Source organism: Electrophorus electricus, chromosome 19 (assembly GCF_041902795.1).
Source record: "Electrophorus electricus isolate QZ-2024a chromosome 19, ASM4190279v1, whole genome shotgun sequence".
Lineage (NCBI taxonomy): Eukaryota > Metazoa > Chordata > Actinopteri > Gymnotiformes > Gymnotidae > Electrophorus > Electrophorus electricus.
In genome coordinates this window covers 2735001-2754654 of record NC_137515.1, presented here as the reverse complement: position 1 = coordinate 2754654, position 19654 = coordinate 2735001, and the positions used below count along the sequence as shown (strand labels likewise).

General features: G+C 46.4%; 2 protein-coding genes across 4 annotated transcripts in view; one reads left to right on the top strand and one right to left on the bottom strand.

Moving 5' to 3' along the window:
* The window catches only part of wdr70 (WD repeat domain 70), a 33292-nt gene extending 31839 nt beyond the window's left edge, over positions 1-1453 (top strand). For all 3 annotated transcript variants that reach the window (XM_027003499.3, XM_027003500.3, XM_027003498.3), the window contains one exon: positions 991-1453. In XM_027003499.3, coding sequence (XP_026859300.2) covers positions 991-1078 — 88 coding nt within the window. In that variant the 3' untranslated portion in view covers positions 1079-1453. The remainder of the gene's footprint in view (positions 1-990) is intronic.
* Positions 1454-4460: 3007 nt separating this feature from the next.
* Positions 4461-11161, bottom strand: gdnfa (glial cell derived neurotrophic factor a). The gene is made up of 3 exons (XM_027003532.3): positions 11021-11161; positions 9512-9730; positions 4461-7385 (listed from the first exon to the last, which is right to left on the bottom strand). Exons 2-3 carry the CDS (start codon positions 9702-9704, stop codon positions 6844-6846), a joined length of 735 nt encoding a protein of 244 aa, XP_026859333.1. The 5' UTR covers positions 9705-9730; positions 11021-11161; the 3' UTR covers positions 4461-6843.
* Positions 11162-19654: the final 8493 nt, after the last annotated feature.

Sequence of the window (19654 nt, the reverse complement as noted above, 5' to 3'; positions counted from 1 at the left end):
CTCCATGGCCAAATGATCCTGTTACTTCCTTTGTTGTGCTGCTATAATTGCTTTTTCTCGGGTATCTGAGAATAGACACACACACACACACACACACCCACGCGCCCTCACGCACACATGCACACAGAGAGACTTGCCCGTATAGTAAAACGGTGCTGCGGACACTCGAGAACTTGGATAGTGATTGCATGTCAACCGCACGAGTTCTCCTGTGTCCTCTGTCATCGCCGCCTATTGTCCTGTGCCTCGTGGCATGCGGGGGCCCGTCCACTGGCCCGTCCGCTGGCCCGTCCCCGCTCAGTTCCTGCCGCCACCAGCCTGCGCCCACGTAGCTGCATCACGGCAGGCGCCAGCCGGATCCGTGCGGTTTGGCGAGCGCTTCCGTCGTTTTCCTGGACAGGAGCAGGTGATGACGTGAAGGCCGCCATGCTGCTGGCTGATGAGCAAGAGGGAGGGACTGGGGGAAATGAACCAGAAAACCCTTTGCATCGCACGTCTGGAGCACTTGTGGAGGTTTTAAGAAGCGGGAGCTTTCTCTCGAGCCCTAAGGGCGTGTCCTCGGTGCACGCGCTTTCATACGCGCTTGTTCCTCTGGTGTGGCCTCTTAGCAAGGGACAGATGTTGCATATTAATCACTGTGTGGAATAGAGTGATGAAAAGTCAGAAAATGGTTTAATCCCCCAGTCTCCTTATAATTCCCCCCCAGCTTTCTGTTTAAATCTCCTTCTCTGATGGCCTTATTCAGGCTCCCAGAAGCTTTTGCGTGGTGTTTTTAAATACAAGCATAACAGCAGCTCCGTTGCACCCGTTTCAAAATCGTTCCGCACGGTACCTGTCTGCATTCAGTTCCTGATTTTTACATTTTTTTCCCAGTGCGGGGAATGCTCTGGAGATGCACTTGGGATTAGCATGCTGGTCGGAGTGGAATTACATGGAGTTACCCGATGGTTAGGTTTAGGTAGTCAGTGCTGTTTCTGCTCCATTCCGTAGGACACAGCCAAATCCTGTTTTTGCCGATGAAGAATCCGAGGACGAAGAGGCCGACAAGGAGCCACAGTGGAAGAAAAGAAAAATCTGACGAGGGGAGGACCTCTTCTGCCCCCCCCCCCCCCTCTCTCTCTTTCTCTCTCTCTCTCTCTCTCTCTCTCTCTGTGCTTGGAATATTCAAAGTGGAATCTGATGGAGTTACTACCACTTATGACCTTCAACAAGCATGCTTGAGATTTTTCTCTTTGTTTGCGTGTGAGTGAGTGAGTGAGTGAGTGAGGGAGAGGAGACTGTCAGCAGAGACCATTTGTAATTACTTTCCATAATTGGCTGATGTCCATGTTGAACAGCTAATTCTCTGGATAGTGTAGTAGCTTGGATTTGACAGATATTCTTGTCCAGTTGTGTGTTTTCTGGCATGTTTCAAAATAAACAGCCACCATGTGTGGTCAGCTTTGTCATACAAGTGTTGGCACTGGCAATCCCTCGGCCATAATGGCTGTGCGCGCGCGGGTCTGTTTCCTGCTCTCTGAGGATTCGTTCACCTTTTTTGGTTATGACGTGTGGAAAAACAGAGATGAGCCCTTGCTCCAGATCATGTGTGGCTGCCCATAAAGTTCTCTATTAAAGGAATGCAGCGACGCTCCCTGGCCCCACCCGTGGTACCGCGGGGCACACCCGCGGCCCCCTGCTGGTGCCGTGCCGCTCGCGATTGGCAGACTCCGGCCTGTACACAAATAAGAACGCGTTGTGTTGCATCCTGCTGAATCTCCCGAGTCTGTCTCATCCCCCCCCCCAACCCTCTATCTTGGAGTTTCTCACCAAATGAGCCTTTGGTATTAGTCAGCCCCAAGGAGAGTGGTTTACTCCTGATGAGTCACTGCATTAAGTAAATATTTATTTAGAAATCATTTTAAGCTACTCTGTTTTTCTTGAGAGCTCCAGCTTGTAGAAGCATATTTTTAAAAGAGAGCCAGAGTTATTGATTCTTTTCATAGCTGCGGTCGATGCCTCAGGTCTGTGCATCGATCTGCCGTGAAAGGACAATCGCGCTATCGGTCGCTGGCGATCTGATTCAGCAACAGGCGCTGAACGTTTGCCCTTAACTGAACGTCCTGCCAGAGCGCGGTTTGTTTTTAAAGGTAGTGAAGCGTTTATGTCATAATGGTCCATCTTCTACTTCTTAAACGTGCGGAGACTCAGTCGAAAGGAAACAAGCGTAATTGTGAACTTAATAGCACTACGTGTGATATTAACAGACGCATTGTTTTGTTATTAAGATGTCTTGGTGGTATGTGCAGGAGTTTTACTCTTAGGGGTTTTATGAATTGAATGCGTTTGGTGGCTGATGCACAAATTCTGACTATTTATAGCTATTTGTGTGCAAAGCACATTAAAATAGCATTAGGTCTGTGGAACAGGATACTGGTGACTCATTCATTAGTCGAGGTGGCAACGTTTGTCTGGGATGTCAGAATCTGAGGCTATTGCATGTCATTTGTGTTCAAACCCTGGACGTGGCGTAATTATGTGAAAGTTTACAGACTCAGGAACTTGGCGTCTAAATCCCGTGGCCTGAATATCTCATCTCGTGTATAAGCCGGGGTGACGACGTAACTATCTCGGAGCAGGTATTTCGTGCGCCCATGTACGTGTCTCGGGGGTGTTTCAGCAGAAATTCAGCTGTGGCGAGCGAATTGGGGGGAAGCCCTGCATTTCAGAGCACCCTCGCTGAAAAGTCAAGCAACCCCATGTCACTAGCAAAACGAACAACTCCGACGCCATCCCTGCTCCCAAAACGGTCATTCTTGAACGCAGTTTTGGTTTCATTTACTTGAGACCCCCCCCCCCGCCTGCCTCTGCCTACTTTTAGAACTGCCTGAGGTTGCGCCTACAGAGGCCATAGGTGATGGATGAGCCGAGAAATTAGGCGGCACTTGCGGGGTACGTGGATTGCATATTTCTGCTTTAATTTACCCTCTGGCTAACCCAACAGCCGTTCAGTGATTTTATTCAGACACGTGATATTGAAATATCGCTTTCAAAGATCACTTGTTTGACTTCTGTTTGAGGTCTGTGCTTAGAAAGCTTTTTCCTGATGGGGGTGGGGGGGGGTTGCGCCGATGAGGAACGCTGTCATATAGACCTATAAATAATCCTCGGAGCTACGAGCTGATCTGCTACTTCCAAATCCCCTCAGTGTAATTACTTCACACAAGGGGCCATTAGGCCCAGCTGTGGTGACCATCTTTCCAGACACTGACGAGGGAATGCTCTAACCACAAAACCCCCGAAGTGAATCGGGCTCAAGCCAGAAGGATGTGTGGGCTGGGGGTTGAGGTGTGTGTGTGTGTGTGTGTGTGTGTGTGTGTGTGTGTGTGTGTGTGTGTTTGCGCGCGCGCGTGCACACTCAATTAAGTCCCTGAAACAGCAGCGTGTGTGGAAGCGGTGAGTCTTTATCCCCCACCATATCCCCTCCCCCAGGCTATTCCGCCACGGCCTATTCCGAGTGGTGATGTCAGCGGTTGCCCCACCCCCACACCGGTGTCCCTTACCGCACGCGTAATGTCGGAAAAGCGGCAGAGTGATGTCACAGCCCATCAATGCCCGCCACACTCATCCCTCCGCTTTAGCTGCAGGGCAGGGAGGGCGTGGGGTCACTACGGCCCCTGATTGCCTGCCCGCCCCCGTCGTGGTTTCACCTCGTACACCATTGGCTGTCGGGCGCCTTCCTCTCGCCGCTTACAGCGACATGAAGGCGGCTTTTAAAAACGGCAGCTACTGGTGACGCTGGGTTGCTCCCTCCTAATTAATTTATGCCCCATGTGTCTGGTTCAGAGTTTCCTCTGTCACTAATACTAAGCATTCTCCTTAAGTGACTGTGCTGTTCCAAAGTGGTTCAGAGTACTGTTTGGTGCCTCATTACCAATACGCTGCCCCGGTTGGGACTGAATGTTCAAGGAGCTCAATTTTAACCCGGACTGTCCTATTCTTGGTGGGATGTTAGTGTCTGTTACAGGAAGACCTGCAGCTAAACGGAGTGGAGGAACCTCTGCGTGATCCGCCACCACCAATCCCCCACCCACACAAACGCCATCTCTCGCCGAGCAGAGCCTCCCCAGATCACCCCTCCCCTCCCCGCCCGAGTCTCTAGATTTACTGCAGCATGTAGCTTTACAGCCCATTTTGTTTACCGTAGAACCCTGGGCCTGTGTTCAGGAATGCAGGACGGCAGTAGAAACAGAGCCGGCCCGCTCTTTTCTGTTCAGAGTCTGAGCCCAGCTGAGACCGGGAGAGCCGAAAGGCTAATTCATCTCCCTTCATTGCTTTGATACCAGAGTATTTGTCAAGTTGTAAAAAATCATATTTGCTATAAATCATAAGTGTACATGATTAGCGGTGGTTGAAATGTGTGTATATTAATGACAGGATTTTTTAATGTTCTTGATTATGCAACATAATAAACAACAAAGTGATAGAAACAAGTTTTATTCTGTAAAAAGTTATAAAATGAATATTGTACAAAAATAAAGTCTGTAGAGAGCTTTGGTTTAGTAACACAAAACAAGCAAGACAACTTTTCACAGGACTGACAATACACTGCAGGGTGGAAAGATTACAGACTTCTTTCCCCTCGTATTCTCACTGGAAATGACCTTTTTCCTCACGGATCAACACTTTTCCACGCTACTCTGCGTGTTTACACTCTCTTAAGGTTTGGACAATGTGTCCACAAGGTTCATTCAGAGCAGAATGTTTGACAGCTGAGCAAACCGTCACCCACCGGGACAGAGGAGTACAGAGGAGCACAGAGGAGCACAGAGCAGCGCACGCACGCGCACACGTGTTGGGTGTAGAGCCAGGAGGTCGAGCTAGTGAGAGCAGTTTTGTACCAGCTGTCTGATCTGAAAAGACTCACTCATAAATGTTTCTTATTCAGGATTGGGCAAATACAGCTGATGAAGTCTTCCAGGGCATTTGGAGCCAACTTGCTGTTCAGAGGAGTGGACTGAAAACTTAACCCCTCTATTCAGAGATTACATTTTCTCTGGAGTGCTGTGCAGAGCGTGTGCTAGAGTGACGCTAGCTCGATGACTAATGTGCGAGCCCTAGTTCGGTAGTCCGCAAAAACATCGAGGCGTCCCCCCAGGCTGTGAGCTACAGTATCGAGACTAAATTTGCCTTCCCAATGGGTGTGTCGTAAGCGGCATCTGTGCTTTCTGCTGGCCTGTGCTACTCTGTATGAAGGCTCTGTTTCTGTGTGTGTTCGTTCTTCCTGTCTGGAATTTACCGGAGTGTCTGTCCTGTACTTTCAGGAAAGGCTGCCTGGTACAGGGCAGCTTTCCCAGTTATTTCACTATCTTCTGTCGATGGGGGGATACTTCGGTTTGGCCGAAGAATACAGAAGCATATCTCTCAGAAACCAGGAGCCGTGGTGGCCCGGGGTTAAATGTCTGAGGGTGGGTTTTAAAAGCTCGGCAGTGCCTCTGAAGAGCAGCTCCTCAACCAGGTCTTGCTGTTCCAACCCCCACCGCACTAAGAGAGATGTGTCTAGGTCTCCGTTGCGTACGGTATAGTTACGCTAGGAGCCTGTCCCAGAGTGAGTTTATTACAGTTGAACAAACACACTGGGCAGGATTTGTGATGTTTTGTTTTTTTTAAATTGGTGTAACGCCAATGGAGGGCAAAACAAGTGGTCCACCATAGACAGCGGCTTTGCTCTCATTCACATCATCCCTTTTTTTCCTCAGTGAACTACAGAAATGGCAGAAAAAATACAGTAATCTGTTTTCCACAACTAAGCTATGAGCATTTCTGGTTTTTATAATGGTTTTTTTCCCCCATTTCAACTATCGTTGGTCCACTTGTCCTTAAGTTAGTTCACCTGGCTGTTGTGTTTTTAATGAGCTACGACTATCCCATATGTTTTAGTCGAAACAAAAGGTGATGGACGAGGCTTGGAAGTCCTACAATGAGCAAGTGATGTTTTTACAGCTAATTCTTGAGGTTAGAGTATCACATCATCTGCGTTTCCCTAGAAAACACACACACGCTCCACTTTGGCACCATGAAAGACAGGAAGGGGGGAAGCTCCACAAATAAATAGGAAAAAAAAACACTCTAATACAATGGATTGCAATAAATAACAATAAGTTAATTAAATTTCAATAAATACATTTATATATATATATATATATATCTGTCATGGCTGCTGCATCGAGTGGTGGGGGCACTTTCAGAATGTACTCTCCTGAGGTCCTCTGGGGGCAGCATGGAGTTACTGTCTCTGGGTGCAGGTTTGGGGTGTGGGGTGGGGTGGGGAAAGGGGGCTCCATGAAACCACATGAAAACGTCCATAGATTTGCGGTGTCCGCGACCCCTGCCATGCAGTACCTGATAGCAGCCGTCTCTAGCGCTTCCACGCACTCTGCCTAAATTAGTTTGTATATACTTAAACAGTACAGCTGTTGGGTCGTGATTCGTCAGTCACTTGCTGATGAAGTGGTTTATTGTTGCTATTTAAATAGCATTTACATTTCATGCTGCGCTTATAAGGAAATGCTCCGGTGATGTTTGGTAACACGGCGTGAACACTGAGCAGTCGTTCCACTGCCCAAGAGTGTTTCCCCGAAGCTTGGGCTCCTAAATCGCGCTCGTCCGGTGAGACGGGCCCGCGGCAGACCTGACGCGGGCCACGGCTGCCATCACATCGCGGCGTGCCGCCGGCCCACGTGCCTGGGGTGGTCTGTAGGGTAGACCCGCCACGCTCCCTCCGAAAAGCAGCATGTGTCTGCGCACAGGCCCTGCGTCCCGGCGTCCGGCCCCTCGAACACCGTCCCGTCGCCACCGCGCGGGTCAAACGCAAGCGCACTTCTTGGCGGAATGCTTCTTGAGCGTGTGGTACTCCAAGTTGTCATCCAGGAACGAGAGGTCGTCGTCGAAAGCGACTGGCCGGCAGCAGGTTTGTGAAGGCAACTCTTTGTCCAGCTTCCTGTTGTGGCTGAGGTTGTTCAGGATCTTGTCGTAGTTGGTCTCTGAGTCGTGACACGGACCGCTGCAGTACCTGAAGATCAGCTCCTCTTTGGTCTGGTATCCCAACCCCAGGTCTGTGACATTGAGGTGGATCTCTTTAAGGAGGCACCCACGGCCCTGACCTTTGACCAGTTCTTCTCTGACCCCTTTGCTCAGCCGTCCCCCGCCCCGTCCACGGATCCTCTTCCTCTCTGCCCGTCCTCGGTTTCCTCTCTCCGCGTTTACCGCTCCTTTCTGCCTTCCTTTGCTCCTCTTGGCCTCTGAGCTGCTGTCCTCCTCCGGTGACCTTCGCAGTCGGCCAATAGCTGCTTCGATGAAATCCATTACATCATCAAACTGCTCCGGATCTAGGCCGTCGATGTCATCTGTCAGAACACAAAAGAGAAATCATTACAAGGTCCAAATGGGTAATGAGTTGTCATGTCCTACATTCATGTACGTTACACTGACTCCGCGTGTATGCGTCCCGTTACAGAAGAAACTATAAAAGATGTGCAGTTTGTCATTTTATGATTGATTATATTTTCTGTGTTCCAGCCTCAAGCGCAGGGAAAATGTGTTTGCATGACACTGAGGTTAGGCAGAATGCATCTGCCGAACCGCAAACTCAAAACACACACACTGCCCTGCTCTTGAACGTCGAAGAGAAAGATGAATCATCCTTTGATCTGTGTGTAATGCACAGTGATTTGATTACAGAAGGAGCTCCCCTAGGTTCACTCTCTCACAAGTCAACTAAATAGCCTGCATTAGGATATCTGGAACGGCTCTCTCGAGACTGTAATATCAATTTTTTATTTTTTTTTCGGTAAGTGATTGATTATATTATAATGCAACCACTTAACAAATAATGAAATCGGAGGAAGTGACAACTCAGAAATTCCATAAAGACAAACCATAAGCTTTGCTAAGAGAAGGGCAGGCAGGCTAGTGCGTACAGGATCGTGCTACTGGCAGTGGGACACGGGAAAACCTGTCAGTTTATCGAGATGACGGCATTAGTGTTATCTCCTCCTGTTCATGCGGCGAGCAGACTGGCCATGCTCCACGGCAGGAGCTGGCTGCCCGTGGAGTCGTCAGCCACCGGGTTATACGATCTACAGCGGTGCGTGGCTAGTTGAATCGGTACAGCAGTATCAGGTGTGACAGCGGACACTTTGTACGCTGCGCCCTTTAACGAAAAGCTCCGTTCTTCAGAGTGACAGCGAGTGCCACGGGCTGTTCGTTTGTCTGAAGTGAAGCGGGGCAAAAGATAAAAAGGGAGAAAAGCCCAAGCTGTTCGCAGCTGGAGTTTTGCGGATATACAGAAGCACTGAGGCTCCTTGTCTTGGGCGGTCGCGCGCCATGCCGCAGAGTGGTTTGAATGTTTGTTTTGTGCAGTTAAACCTCCTCCTTCACAGCTCCTAATAGCCCTGGACTCGGTCTGTCTTTTAAAACGTTGCGTACGACAAGGATGCATCTGAGCAGGACGCTTGCAGCAGGCCACTCCAACAGACGTCGCCGGACGCCACTAAAGCGCGGAGCGGCTTTAAACGGGGGGGGCGCCCCTCGAGATAAGGGGCGGCCTTTTAGTGAGACGGCTCGTTTAGCGCCGTCCCTTATCTAGAAAACCAGCAGGTTTACTGCTGTGTCCAGACGTGACAGGCGTCTTCTGTCAAACAAATGGACTGTCTCCCACCCGGCTGCTGAAACGGACATAAACACGGTGAAAGTGCAGATGGGCATGGTACCGAAAATGTCCGCATGCTGTAAAACTTTTCCCTTTGTTCAGTTTTAGTTTTATCTTCAGCATCGTTTTTTCTGGTATTTGTTGTTTGTTTTTTAATGGACACGGCTATTGTTGTCTCCCCCAGCAAGTCTGAGGCAAAGAAGAGGGGGGGGAAGTTCTCATCTCCTGGTTGAAGCAGCGAGAAGACAAACAAATCCAGAAACAGAATGTCATTTCCAATCTTTTGTATTTGGGCCACTGTCCGATTATCTGCTGTTTTTTTGTTTAGCTCTCTCACTTTCAAATGAAAGTTCATTCATGCCCTGTATAGCCTGGCAGATTTCTGACTTCAGTGACCACTGTATTAAATTATCTAGGTCTATTAAGTTATTTCCTCTTTGCAAAACACAGCTAAAACTATGAATAAATATCTTCACTTAGATGGACGCTTTCAAAGTTGCTCAAGCCAAAGAGCGGGTAGTGTTAGTGGTTGAGAAGCTGCAGTTTCAGCCCAGCCACACTGGAGATCCATAAGTTGGAAACAGTGACACTACTGAGAATTGCACGACCAACCCTGGCACAGCAAGCGTTACTCAGTGTGGCTCGTTTCTTCCCAAACCGTGCTGGTTGAAGAGAGCTGACTGTACTGACTACACACTGCACCGAGCGTCACCCTCATGTCCATAAGCGGTGATCCCTCACAACAAAACCAAGAGTGCCTTCTTTTTTCATTAGCCCACCCGTGCCACGTCTTACAAGCGTTATAACTGTTCATGGACTTACATTGCTCTTCCATGGAGACTTGTTTGAGACTGTCGATTTCGGGACGGGAGCTTAAGGCAGGGTGGTGGGTGAGGGGCTCAGCACGCAGGGCTGGCTGGGGCGTTCTCTTCAGGTGCGGCCTGGGGAACACGGGGCGGACGGACGTGGAGCTCAGCAGCAAAAAACACGTGGCTAGAACATCCCATAACTTCATTTTAGACTCAGTTCCTACGGCAGAAGCTGGGGAGAGGAAGCAGAGGTCATGCAGGAGGTTACGTCATCTCGCCTGCGCAAACGCGCGTGGCTAAGGTGCACACACGGCTCGTCAGACGAGGGTCATTCCAAGGATATATGAAAAAGATTTTTGGCATGCAGTTTTCACAAGATTTTTTATTTATTTTTTTAACAAGTACACTAACAGCATCCACAAAATTAGTAGTTTGGGTAGATTTGACTTTTTATCGGCTAGTAGTGTCACTGACACAAAATATAACATTTTAGATTGTTATTGTTGTTTACAGTGAAGAAATAAAAGCAAAACTTGCATGAATGTGACAGAGACAGGAAGTACTTAGGTATAGTACAAATGAAAGGTTGTGAATGTTGCATCCTATAAATGAAGGGACCTGATTCCTGACATCATATCAGGTGTGCTATTGCACATTCAAAAATGATACAGAAAAGAAAGAAATAAATCCTCGATAACTCACAATTAAAAATAGACATAATGTAATACGGTTATATGGGTCTTTTCCTGTAACGTCTAGGATAGCAGTACTGCTTGTCCGATTTCAGTTCATTCTCAAAAGATTTGTCAGTGAACGCGAATGGGAGAATGTGTGATGTGTACCAAAACAAATCTGCTTTCAGTAGCGCACTTCTTCGTGATAAAATATAATTACATTTTATTCGCTGATATCAAGATAATAATAATAATAATAATAATATATATATATATATATATATATATATATATATAAACATGTATCAAGACGTGTAAATGAATCTGATAATTAATTTTAATATACGAATTCAATATTTATTCTGCATGCCGCGGGTTGGTTGGTTGTTTTGTTTTTTGTGTTGATTATGTAACCCATTGGAAACAAGTTTGTTCGGAAGAGGACACACAGCCGAAAGCCGACAAAGTTAACATCTGCACAGGCGCGCGCATTACAGCGACTACACCGTCTAACGAACGCAGACGTCGCGTGCTATGTATAGCCGATAAACGGGTTGCGCGCGGGAAGACCAAACTACTTGCATGAGCACCGATGAGCATGATCTTTAAATGTCTAGAACAGATATGTCTCTGATAAAACCAAACGTTTAAAGAAAAAAAAAACAGTTACTGCCACGAATACAAGTAACATGGCGCAGTTTCTTATGATAAAATATCCATAATATGAATATGTATTTCACTGTATGCCCTCCTACGATCTTAAATGAGATCTGTGAAACTTGATATGATACATAGTTTTACTTCAGTCCCTTCCAATATAATCCCAATATAATCCCAATATTACTCACCTTAAATCGGGCCCATGCAGACCTGCAGTTCAAAGACAAACGAAATTCCAAGTGGATCGGGAGACATTTAAGGATCCGGACTCGTTCAAAAGAATTGTATCCGTGAAAGGTATCCTTCAAAATGTAGAAATTCCGTATCCAGTCACAGCATTTTATCCGCCATATCCATGCATGCACGCGAAACGATAATGTCCCGTCCGTAGACACCCAGCGTTTCCAGTCTGCCTGGGGGGAGCGACCACGCGCCGAGCCACAGGTACACTGGACGCTTTGCTCAGTGTGCGACACGACCCACTGCGCGCACCGAGACGCGCGACAATCGGATGCTGAGATCCACGTTGGTAATCTGAGAGCAAACCACCATCAACAACCGCAAACGGGCAAATGAAGACATCGGTGCTCTCGGAGCCGGAGACCGTCACATGCGCCAAAGCGCCGCTAGATTCGTTGCAGGACGCGTCTCAGGAATCTAATTACTCGTCTCCAGATCGCTCATTGTCGAGTGCCGTATATCGTTCCTCACACGCACAAAAAAAAAAAAAAACCCAGCCGAAAGACAAATCGTGTACCACCGATTAGTGTCCGCAATTCAAGTACATTCCTTAAGAGTCCAAAAGACCTGGTGTAAACTTGGAATGCAGAACTCACATGCACCTCTTTCCTTCTGTTGCCTTTCCAGTGTACCCTTCACCGGATCAGTAACAAGCTGGCAACCCCTTCTGTGCAGATGTGCATCTGCTTACTCGCAGCGCTCCGTCTGGCATTGCGAGCGGGTTAAATAGATTTATGGCCAGAATCGTACTGACGTCTCTCCCCGCCCTACGTTTTTTTCCATCCTCCCGGACCAAATAACGTGGGTAGCAACAGAACTCCCCACTCCTCCATATTAGCCGTGCCTCTCCAAGCGTAGAAGCGTAAATGTAGGATGTCTTCGAGATTATGTCAGCCTGGTGTTCACGTATTATATGTCAAATAATGCGAAAGGCGATTAGGTCAACTTCTGTTGGATGAGCCAACATCCTCCTCACTAAATCCACCTCACTACACAAGATGCTTAGATATTCCAACTGAACACTCTGAAACTGAAATTGAATGACTTTATAATATTAACGGAACGGGGTGAATGAATCATTTTCCTCAACCGGACGTAAAGCTATAGACCTATAGACATTTGGGTGGATGTTAGAACTCTCTTTATTCTGTTTGGTTCTATGAGGGTCTGTACGTGTCTGCACGTTTTTGCTCCAACCTTGCGGGGCTCCACCTTTTTTTCCACTAATAACCACACCTCTTTACCTAAATACGGGATCCTAATTTGATAAATCCAGAGGCATTGTCTTAAAAACCTGAGTACACAAATCGCACTTTATTAGCCCTGGAGTGTACCCATCAACAGAGACGTTCCTAGGATACCAGACCAAAATACAAGTATCCTAGTCATTTTTTGTGTGTATATTTTACCCATATGAAGCACACGTTATGCGGCATGTCATGTCTTGAATTGGAGTGAATTTAAGATGTTTTTTTTGTGTGTTTTTTTTTAAATGAACACATTTATAATATGGTTTAAATGAATTGCATATATCTCCTTTGATATTCTCCACTCGGCTGCAGGGTGTTTAGTATCATGAATAGCTGCTGGGGAGTGTATGGATGACACGACCCAGTGTGGCCCAAGGCAATATCGCTACTACTGTTACTTCCGTTCAGCACCCGGGGAGCTCCTGCCATTTTGTTGGGTAATGTACACCCTAAATGCCTTTTGATCTTTTCCAGAACTTCTGCACTAAGAGATGGTTTTATTCTGGCCTGGTTAGTTGTCTGAACTGCTGATAAGCACATCGTTAAAAAAAAAAACACCAAAACACTACCAGTGCTAAACTGGTTTCACTCTACTTGCTGGATGGCTGGTTTGTTACATTAGACTAAGTGATGGACTAAATCTTGTGCCTGACATTCAAATCCTTAATGTCGAGGCCTGGCTTGTTTTCCTTTCAATAGGTATTATGTTGAATGTTTTTGAAGTGTGTCCTAGTGTTAATTTCAGTCTGGAGGAGGGACTGGTCCCTGGAGCACATATCTTTCCAGTAAATGCTTATAGCACATGTGCCAATCATGTGTATAATTGAAGAATAATATGATAGCGTTTTGAAACGCTTTCATATGACTCCTGTATACTTGAGTCTGCTTTCACCTTTTCTAATGTGGAAAATGGAGATTTATTAGCTACATATCAGACCTGACTGAAAGGAGGTTACACCTTAATAAGTAGTTATGGGCAGTGTCAACTTTCTTTGCAAAATACTGATCTCCAGAGTGTGTGTGTGTGTGTGTGTTTATATGTATAGCCATGAAGAACCATGTGGCTGGAGGGTTTTTGAGTTTCTTGTTTCCTCCGTTCAGACGTGTGAGCACAGTTATATTTAAGCAATGCAGTCACATCTGGCCGGAAGCCAAATGCTGCTTCTTTAGGTCCCAGTGACGAATCATCATCTTGCATTTTTAAGTGTCCAAACAAAACAAAACAAAACAAAACAACATGCGTGCAGTCTGTCCAGCCTTTCACATAAAACAGAAGGATTTGAAATTGATTTGGCACTTCCTGCAGCATATGCTGATTCACTACAAGTGGTTTCATGACGTTGGTCTGCCTGCAACAGGTGAAATTGATCTGCCATCCAGTGTGCAGGTGTTTTCACTGTTGCTGATAAATCCTCACAGTTCTGATGTCAGCATGCACAAAACCTGGGTTTGAATTGAAAAAAAAAACCCCAATGCTAATATAATTGAATGACACTGGAAATGTTGATTGAGCAACCAGGGACCTTTGGGCATTCCGAATGGTTTAATTATGGCATTTACATGCTCTGTGCATAAAGAGAAGAGGCCAAAGATCACTGTGCCACGCGACATGGGTACCACTCATACACACAGCCGATCCCCTGTGCCACACTGGCCTTCTGCCCGACGATGAGGTAAACGTCTTTTCTTTTCAAGTTTGTAGCTTCATGTGACCTCGGTTAGGGCTTGTTTGTGTTGACTGAAGACACATTATTACAACCATAAACAAGCTAAATATAGTGTGTGTTTATAGTTAATGCACATGAGACTTTTGACTCACTTTATTATATATTTACTTATTACATATGCAATCATAAAAAAAGTACTCATGACACACACAATCTATTCAAGTACTCTTACAGGGTAATTCAAGTTTGATGGGATGCTTTCGCTAATTATAATAATTATTGTGGAGTAGGTGCCCATTGTTCTTTTGGGCTTGGGACCTGTGGAAGGCAAGAATGTTACCAGTGTTTCTGCAAAACTTTGACAACCTGCAAGTAGAAGTTCCAAGCTCTTCTCATAACATCAAGGAACTGAGACCTCTGGACTGGATCTTTGTATCCAGTGTAATCAGGCCATATTACTGCAGGAGACAAATTATCTGTGTTAGATGATTGCACATCAAGCAGACCTATAAACAACCACAACCGAAGCCTTACCTTTCAGCAGAGCAAGGCACTGTTTCCTTAGAGACTGATTACAAGTAAATCACAAAATAAAAGAGGCTGGAGAACGTCTGGTGTGGTACACAAAGTTGCTCACGAAACAGTTCAGAGGAAAGTCTGCCATCTGCAAAGTGCGTGCAAAGCTGGATATTGTGAGGGTTGCAGTGTTGCTTCATATGTTTGTATGTTTTTATATATACACCAATATATTAATGACATATATCTGTTTGCATTGCCAGATGTTGCTATGATCTACACCCTTGGAACTTTAGAACCCCATGGAATGAATGTTGTGATTTAAACATCTACTGTTTCATATATACTACTTCTTCTTCTGCTTCTTCGGAAGCACTTTGCATGCACAGGTGATGAAGGAACTTTGTTCGAAATATTCTGTTTCTTTGGAAACATTTGAATATATACATATACATATATATATATATAAAATATACATGTATATTTCTGTGATTGTGAGTGTGCCTCTGTGTTTGTCCTCTGCGGCTCCCCTCTGGACTAGAGTGCTTCAGTGGGTCTGCCTGTGTTATCTAGGTTGGGTGGAAATCGCTGCCATGTCAAAGAAGCTCAGCTCAGTTATTATTAGAGGCAGCGAAGGCAGGAGGGTGAGTTGGTTAAGTGCGCGGGTGTGCGTGTGTGTCTGTGTGTGTTTGGAGCCGGGGGGTGTGGGTGGAGGTGGGGTGGTAACAGTACGGATGCCAGAGAACAAGCCCCAGGGAGTATGGAGACATTTCCACTCCGCCATGCTCCTCGGGCGTGGAGGCTAGCGATAAATGCAGATAAGAGATGATTAATGTTTAGGGTCACAGATACGTCTGGACTTTCATCACTTTAAAGAGAGGAGGCTGTGTCGCCTCTGAAAGGCCTGAAGTGACTTTTCAAGGCATCACAGATGCACACGGCATTGGGAAAATATGCCAAAGATATACCCCCAATGAGATTATATTTGGTTAGTATTTTCTTCCAAAATTGATATGTTAATTCCAGCCTGGTCTTTCATTTTTATCAAAGGCACAGTGTATCTTCTCTCTGGGGATGGCCGGTGTTGTTCAGTAATGTACCAGGAGCCGCTGATCGATGCAGAAGGTCTGACTTGGCTGATGTCCAGGCAGCTAAGCACTCACAGGAGCCGTGGTGTCTGGCACGCTGCACTACCAAACTAGGGGCTTTTGCCCACGGCTGGTGGGTAAGCGCGGGTCAGCCACGTGCCAGTACCATCTCTAAGCCATGATCAGCTTGTCCTACGCCCCAGTCATGCTTTGCGGTCAAGCCCACCACGCTAGGGACGGATGCCACGTATGACATGCCTTTGTGTTGACCCTGTGAAGGGCTTCTGGCATCACCATTGCCAGCTTATGGGAGTGATGTCAGTCCTGACCAGCACTCCCTTATGAGAAAGCACTCTAATCCTTACACGCGTGTTTTTGTTAAACCTGTTACACGAGCTTACATTGAACATGCAGTCCTGATGTTCACTCTGGCTGCTTTGGTGCTGATGCCTAACTGTCGGAGAGGCTCGCCGGCCTGCTGAGAGCACACCACCACAGCCGCCACTTTTCCGCAGCACGAACCTCCTCTATGTAGCAAGGGCGTGCTAATTGGAGGAGGAAGTGCCAGGGATGTTTCGCAGGGGGAGAGAGGGGGTGCTTGGAGGCCGAACGAGTGATCTGAGCTCACGGTTGGATTTTGTTTCTGCCCTCCATTCCTCCGAGTCCTGATCTAATCCAACCCCCATCATGTGTTCAGAGGCTGGGGTTGTTGTGTGTGTGTGTGTGGGGGGGGGGGGGGGGGGGGGTGTAGCAGACACTCTTATCCAGAGTAACCTTCAGATATGTATCATTGTGACAGTACATGCGTGTCCTTGGGAACCCAACCCATGACCTTGGTGTTTCCACCTTGTTCTACCTGCTCCGCCAGGTGAGCAACAAGAGATGTCTGTCTGACCACCATGCGGGGGGGGAGAGTTAGCTGCACTCTGCAGCCTAAGACTCACGGCCCATGTCACTCTATATCTAGAGGGTATTATGTCTCCCTCACAAGCCATGGCAGCTGGCCGGCTGGACCTGCAGTGATGATGTATAGCTATAAGGTAGACTCGTGAATTGAGAACTACGTGGAGACCCACCTCAGGAAAGGTCACAGCCATGAGTTTGTGTCCCTGCAACCCAGTAGACCACCTCATACTTTATGTTAGACTAACACTGTTCAAAACCTACAACTCTAAATCACGTGAACCGGCCCCCTACACACCGCTTGACGCATGTGGGCTTTCCGTCGTCCTTCCCCCTCTTACGCCCAGTGTAATACTCGGCCGATAATGGACCGAGGTGTCAGTAACTGGGAGCTCAGGTACAGTAACTGAATCCACCTCGAGGTGACTCACACCACCTCAGTCACGCGCAGGCAACAGCGACTGCAGGTTCAAATGCGTTACTGAGAGAACGCGAGCGACCGTTATTGACCGTTATTGACCGTTATTAATGAGCCCGTAAACACCGCTCATTTTGCTCATTTTCTTATTGCCACAGCTGCCTCTCCTTTCCTCACATGCATTCTGGCGCCGTGTAATGCCTAAATGATGTTCTACAAATTCAGCAAAACCCCGTTACTGGAAATTAAGATTACGTAATGTGAAAATAGCTCCATATTTAGATTAACTCCATACTGTACAGTTTTCCTCCCTCAAATGACTGTTAAGTGGCCTTGACTTTGAGAGAGATCGTTAACTGAAGCTAAGAATATGCTAATGTTAGCGTATGACCTTTTATTATTGCATTATGTAGAGGGAATTCATTTTCGCCTTGACAATCGAGAAACGTCCTGTTTGGTATTATTCAACGTTTACTATCAGCGAGGTCAATTTAGACCGTACCGGAGATCACAATCGAGACGAGCGGCGATAACACGCAGCGCTAATCGCGTACAGACGAGTGAAGCGAGAACTCCGTTCGCCGCTGGCCTTGACATTCATGGGCTCCGTGTGAACAAGATAATGTTAATGAGGCTACAAGGTCGCGGGAAGTAGCGAGTCCTTTAGTGGGCACGAGTCCAGCGGGAGGACGTCGGTATAGGTGGCGTGAATAATCGAGCACGTTTTCGAGGGAGCCTATTTAAAGCCCCGCCACATCACATCAGGCAACGCGAGTACGAACTTCTCCCTCCCTTTAACGTGCATAGAAACAGAGTTTATTTAAATAAAATAAAAAAAAAGATTAGCTGTTTTTTTAAAACATCACAAGAAAGAAAATTGATGTACATGTAGATAACAGTAGAACTAATTATGGATTAACCAATACACTCATTTTAATGTACGCGTTTATGTGATTCAGATTCATACATACACCTTGTGCAAATCAAACGTTTGACTATGCTTGCTGAAAAATACGTTTCCCCATGATTGAAAACAGTTTACATTGTAAATATGTCTACAGCACAAGACAAAATTCAAACCAAAACCAAAACCAAGCATGCACAGCCAAATAATATCTAAGAATCAGATCCAAACCTGGAATCTATCAAAACAGACAGCCGGCTTCACAAATAGGAGGCGGTTACAAGGACTCAGCAGGCAATCACCTGACATGGTCGTCTGTTTTGCTTAAGCCAGGGGTATGGAGACTCAGCAGGTCATACAGTCAATTCATAGTCACCGTGCTTCTTCACCAGCTAGTTGTTGTGCAACGTTAAGGTGTGTTATAGGGTGTTATCTTGCTTAAGGAGGAAGGTCTACCCAGCAAACTGTAATCCTAATAAAACCGCGTGCCTCTGAAGTGCGCTGCTATGATCTCCGTTGCCAAGGCCTTGGTAAAGATCAGCAGTTTGGTCAGAAGCGGAGGAACCCCACACTATGGTCTCTTCCATGTTTCACTGTGGGAAGCACACATTCAGGACTCCTGCTTGCTGTCTCTTACAAAAACACAGCAGCTCAAACCCAAATATTTAAAGTTTTGATTCATTAGTCTACAAAAGCAACTTTGAGTCTAGTTTCTGTGTTTGGGTGCCAAGAAAATCTCTAGCTCTGCACTGTCTTCAGTGATTCTTTCAGTAGTGCTGTGTCCTTGAAATTACCTCTGAATAGTTTTTGATGAAACATGCATGCTTCTTGTAGTATTTAGTTGTGACTATGTTTCAGAGGCAGATAATCGCTGGTATCATAGATTTTGAGTCACATTAACTGTAACAAATTCATTGTAAATCTCTGCCCTGCCTGCCCCATATAGTCTGTGGACAGAGCAGATACAGACACCTGCAGTTCTTGCAATTTATCTTACTGAAAGAAATTGGAGACAGCTTCTTGCTACAAATATTTATAGTATGCATATATCCTTGCCAATTAAATGTGATATTTATTATTGTGCTCAAATTTAGCAGTTTTGTGGTCACCTCTGGGCAACCTTGGTCTTACACATTCACTCCATTTCCCTTTTCATACCCTTGTATTTGTTTTATTAACTTCTCACATTCTTATCTTGGATGTTTCCATCACCTGAGCTTGCCACATCTGTTCCCAATGCTAACTTCTGTATTTTATGTACTATTACTGCATTTGATTGGTTCACCATTACTCATATGTCTGGATCAGGAGGTCCCGCAGATCTTAGCCCTGTTGTTTGTCTGTGACTCCTCCCATTTGGACTTTGGGGGTGGGGGGGTTGCATATGCCTTGCATATGTTCCTGTATATGATCCCCTCCATTTGTTTGTGTCTCTCAGTGTGCGCTTGCGTGCTGCCACCAAAGGCTGGAAAGTCTCAGGGGCTCCTTTGGACAGTCTGCATCTTGAGTCTTGTCTAGTGTGATTCACCTCTGGTTCGGCTGAGCTAGTGCTTATTGCAATAAGTGCCTCTGTGCTGTCCTCCAGTCCTGTCTTTTCCAGTCACTGGTTGCCATTGTCTTCTGTCAGTCCCCTCTGCTATCTGTTAGTGGTACATTCTCTGAAGGGGTGTATCCAGCCATGGTACCTTCCTCTGCTTCCATGTTATCCGTGTCCTCCATCTGTGTAAGTCACTCTCTCATCAGTTCATCCTCAGGGTCATTGCTTGGATGTGTTTGTGGATGTCTCATCCTAGACAGTGGATTTTACACTCTGTATTTTACATTCTGATTTTACAC